The following is a 5,000-nucleotide window of genomic DNA, read 5'->3' on the forward strand; positions in this document are numbered from 1 at the left end:
GAGTTTTTAATAACGTCTGTTGCAGCAGTATTTGGAAACTCTGTCAGTAATACAAGAGATGGGAGCCATATTGGCCAAGAAACTTGTTAACTGGCAGGCTTTACAGGAGAGGTTGGACCTTCAAGCTGTGTATCGACTAACATACCTGTATGAAAATGAGGGGAGACATCCACAACAATGCTCTTACGAGGAGCAATATTTGGAGGTTCACAGGTCAATTACAAAACAGGTTGTTCAGAATAATCGTTGTAGTACTCTAAAGTAAATGAAATTATTTAGTACCAATTATAATAATTAAGGAACTACCTTGTGATCTTAAATTGCTACTTTATTTGGCAACAGAAGTTTGCATAGTATTTATCAATCAAACATGATTCAGTATGCAGGATATCCTGTAATACCTCTTACAACAAAACCTAGTTTAAGGGCTGTGCTATGAGTTTAGTTACCTACTGTAGCAAAAAAACACACTTTCAAATTACTGTAGAATACAACCTGCTAATCACTGTACATAAGTAAGAAGTTACTGTAGTGAAATAAGGTATTATTGTCACCAGCATTGCACTGATGTCAAAGCCAAAATTATTTTCAATTTCAGCTGAGAGAGTGTCTTTGCAACCTTCACAAACAGATCCAATGTGACTTGAAGGATCAAAATCTGCATACATTCTCTCTTTCAATGCAGAAGTCCTCTATACCTCATCCCTTGGCAGGAAATGGTATGCAACCTAAACTGCAATAAATTGAAACTAATTTTTTTGTTCATGGGAATTTTCTTCCTAGGGCTGCAGTAGAGAAGGGGGTGGATGAGAAAAAAATAACAAAAGGAAGAAAAGCCAAGGAAATCTTTTGTGACGTCAAATGACGTCATGAATGCATGGGCAGATTACACTTTTATTTCCACATCAGCAGCTCCTCTTCCTGTTTCTCAGCTTTTGTACCATACCAGGCCTTGGTTGTTCAAAAGGTGGATAACACTATCCACCGGATAAATCACTATCCAGTGGACAAAGACTTAGTCTAGCCAAACCAATAATTGAGTTATCTAGTGGATAGTGCTATCCAGCCTTCGAACATTACTGGGGCCTGGTGTTTATATTTAACTTATTGAATATTTTGTTTATAGTCAATGGTGTTTAGTATTAATATTAAATAACTTGAATTATGACACCTTAACTGTGATACTTATACTTAAGCTGTTGTCAGAAGTTTTGCAATGTTAGAGTTGTAATGTTTCAGTTATGCTAAATTCTGAGCTATATTGGTTTTGAAAAATTGCTGTCTCATATAATCTTGTAACATGTAAAATTAAATGTATCAATGAGCACAATTTGGCTGCAACATTAATTTAGACAGATCAGGCCCTGAAATTAACTCAGGGCTGATTTCCCTTTATTGAGATGTAACTCAGGTCCCTTAACAGATAATGTCCAGCACATATAATTTAATATTTTGCTGATTTTATCTGCAAGGAGTTTTTCTAAAGGGGAATGCGGTTCCTGGTACTTTTATAACTTTCCATCCTGGGCTAGTGGTAAGTCATTTGATTAATAATGTCTTACTTTCTCATGGGAAAACTAATGCTTTGGGTTTTTACAGGTCTCCATGCTCATCTTTAGAAAGGAATCACTTTGTAGTTTTTAAGCTATTGCTTTTACATAGTACATGTAACATGGTATTCCTGCAGCTCTTAAAGTTCCCCGGAAAGTGGCATCATATATACTATTAGGTGATCTCCCCTTTCTGTTTGCATTGTTTCCTTGTTGATGTGATTAATAAGAATGTCAAATCATTTGAACCTGCAATCAACTGGAGCAGAAGCATTTAACTAACTACAGTACTGCTCCTTGAATGTCAATGGTGCATTTACGGTTCTAATACTCTCTGAAATGATGTGACTATGTGACTTCAAGAAAAAGCAATGATGTATGGCATAACCTGGGAAGTGTTGGGCATTTCTCTGAAAATTGCGAAGATCTGCAAAGTAAATTTGGGTTGGATGGACATGTACACTGAAGGTCAAAGGGATTGGTTAGAAAATCCCTGTGGAGAAGTGGGGAGGTCACAAACATCATTTACTGTACGCCCACTCAAAAGCTATCCGCCCATTATCTCTTTTCCTCCTGAGAGTGAAACTGAGAGATTTTACTATGTTTTTAATGCTAGATGATTTTACTCAACAATAGCTGCCAGTTTAGGGGTGAAAATTGTAAAAAAAGAATTACAGGCTTTTTAAAGTGTTTTCCTTTTCAATTGTCTTTAGTATCTGGCCAAGGATGTAAGAAAAATTGCAAACTATCCAGACATCAGTGAAGATAACTGTTTCCTCATGTCTCGCTATGATGGATGTGTGGTTGATGCCAAGGATTTTGATATTGATATTCAGGTACTTTTACAGCTGCCGCTAAGTTCTTTTTTGCTGGTGTTTGGGTAAGGCAAGAAACTAATCATTATTCATTGAAATAGTTATTGTGAGTCATTGTGTGAATTGAAACGTGGCCTATTTATCATGAGTATCTGGAGCAATATTGAGTTACAAAAACAACTGAGACATTAAAAAGTGCAGGCTCTTGTACACGTAAGCTTAGAGTACTATATTCACAGAAGGCAAGAAACTGATCAGTATCCATTAATTCTTGTGGTTGTTGTGAATTGGAACATATCTTAAGCCATTGACCCCCAGGAGTGAGCTTAAGACTAAATCGATTTTACTCTGTCTAATACTTGATGGTTTTACCCGTCAATGGTTCAGGTGGTTCAGGAGTCAGTGGGTTAATTAGAACTTACTGATGAGACGCATTTTGAGACAGAGGGACAATTGATTGAAAAGTGGTAATTAATAAAATGAGTGTTAATGGAGTTTTAAAACATCACCAATTGTGAGTTGTATTGAGCCGCAGTATTCTATGTTGCTTAATTAAATGGATGGCACTAATAATTTTTGATGCATTTAGGTAGCACACCAATTTGAAGAAAGGATAAAGGGAAACCTTAAAACCCTGACTTCCTGGAGCTGTTCAAAATTGTAAACAAAAATAACTTGTGAAAAGTATAGTTAGTTCGGTTAGAAAAAACTGTTAAGTTTTACTGATAAGGCACTCTCTTTTTAGTAGTTACCATCTGGAAAGAGCATCACACATCCATTTGCATTTGGTCACATGATCAACCATCCTCCACCAGGTACATTGACTGCAGTCAGTAGTTTTAAAATCATCAATCATATTTTTAGTTAATAAGGTTCACACTGCATGGTTGACAATAAGACTCAGTTTGATGCTACTGCAGTACTCTAGTTTGGACTAATGTATAGCTTAAACGTTGCAATTAATAGACTTAACTACATGTATTTTACACCTGTGGCTTGTGTCTTCATCAGAGAGGACTCTTTTATAGCCTGCATAGCAAATGCATCGTCAATGGGAGAAAAAGGGAGCAAGAGCTTGAAATGGGAGGGGACTGGGAAGAGATGAGTAGGGAGCACTTGCAACCAAATCCCCCATTTGTCTGTTATGTCCGCATGTCATATACTGTACTGTAAGTGTCAAAAACTCAGCTTTTCTTTGCAGTACTTAGATACAATAAGGATAACAATTTGTATCAATGCACGTTTTGCTGATTATTGTTGTTTTACAGTATTATGCATGTCAATAATATTATGTTCTTATTAGCACCAACAATATGTCACCTTCATTTGCACAAAAGAAACATTCAAGAATAAATTGATAATTGTATACATGTACGTTCAAAATAAGGCATTTCTAGACAAGAAACTGTCACTTCGGGTCTTTCAGGTCAGGAGATATGGAAAAGTGGGGGTACAACTCCACCTGCTGTCTTACTTCATTGTGCAGGGTATTGCATTAGGTCAGGAGTGAAGTCCTTTCATTGTGATGGAATGAATGTGACAGCATCAGGCTTGAGAAGCTAGAAGCCGGTAGCAAGATTTCTGCACATAGGTTGGTCATATCAAATGCAAAGTTAGGCCAGCAGTGTGAATGTCTAGGTTGCCCTAGTTAGGGAGAGCGCAGCCAGCTCTGGAATCCCCTTGAAAAGATGGGATAAAGAAAGCTTGTAATGAGCAACCTGGCTTCTTCATCAGGAGCAGCAGGTATCCACCTCAGCAGTGAGAAATGCACTAAAATGAAGTTGACAGTTGCTACTTCGAATTTTTGAACCATGCTCGACAGCAACAACCAACCTGAGAGACGCACAGCTCTAACTACAAAAGAATTGGATCTATCTCATTGTCATTGCCAGTTTGCAAGAAACGAGGCTGCAAGGACAAGGACAAGGACAGTGTAGCTACACCAGCCAAGAAACTAGATATTGGGAACCTGAAGACTTAAGAGAAGCAGCCGAAAAGTTATTTATGGACCAAAAAGCAATACAATGACTTCAGTGAAAATTGCTGATAAGTCCAACATTAAAGCAAGGTGGAAAGCACACTTATTAAGCAACCTTATCAACAAGCAAGGCACAGCAGACACAAATGCATGTGGCTTGATTCAACAGAGGGAAATCAGAGAAGAGCTTTTTGTACCAGTCACAGAGGAAGAATTGGAGAAGGCTCTAAAGAGTACATGTACCAGATGTGGTAAGGCCCTTGGTCAAGATACTTTTCAGGCAGATTTGTGGAGAGAGGGAGACATCCTCTCAAAAAGCTGCTAAAGCTGTGTAATTCATGCAGGGCAACCTTTTGTGTCCCTCAGGAATTCAAAGATGACTAAGTTCAAGAAGAAGGGCCTAAGAAGTGAGTGTGGTAACCATTGTGGCATTGCACTGCTCTCAGCAGCAAGCAAGATCCTGGCCAAGATTTTTCTGAACTCTATTAAGAAGTACTCAGATGAGGTGCTCCCAGATAGCCAATTTGGGTTCAGAGCAGACAGGTGAATCACTGATATAATTTTCACCTTACAGGAGAAAAGCATTGAGCAGCACCAATCACTACTATGTAGTATTTGAAGGCCTATCAAAGGCTTTGAAAAGGTATGGAATTGTAC

The 5,000-nt window shown here is 38.0% G+C and overlaps 1 protein-coding gene across 5 annotated transcripts in view; it reads left to right on the top strand.

The window, feature by feature from the left end:
* Positions 1 to 5,000, top strand: part of LOC138026088 (uncharacterized) — an 18,230-nt gene that overhangs the window by 8,138 nt on the left and 5,092 nt on the right. For 3 of the 5 annotated variants that reach the window (XM_068873279.1, XM_068873276.1, XM_068873281.1), the window contains 5 exons: positions 26 to 229; positions 599 to 719; positions 1,473 to 1,534; positions 2,264 to 2,386; positions 3,114 to 3,180. In XM_068873279.1, the coding sequence (XP_068729380.1) occupies positions 59 to 229; positions 599 to 719; positions 1,473 to 1,534; positions 2,264 to 2,386; positions 3,114 to 3,180 (544 nt within the window). In that variant the 5' untranslated portion in view covers positions 26 to 58. The remainder of the gene's footprint in view (positions 1 to 25; positions 230 to 598; positions 720 to 1,472; positions 1,535 to 2,263; positions 2,387 to 3,113; positions 3,181 to 5,000) is intronic. The other 2 variants (XM_068873280.1, XM_068873277.1) reach the window with 1 other exon arrangement.

This window comes from Montipora capricornis, chromosome 12 (genome assembly GCF_036669925.1).
Source record: "Montipora capricornis isolate CH-2021 chromosome 12, ASM3666992v2, whole genome shotgun sequence".
Taxonomy (NCBI): domain Eukaryota; kingdom Metazoa; phylum Cnidaria; class Anthozoa; order Scleractinia; family Acroporidae; genus Montipora; species Montipora capricornis.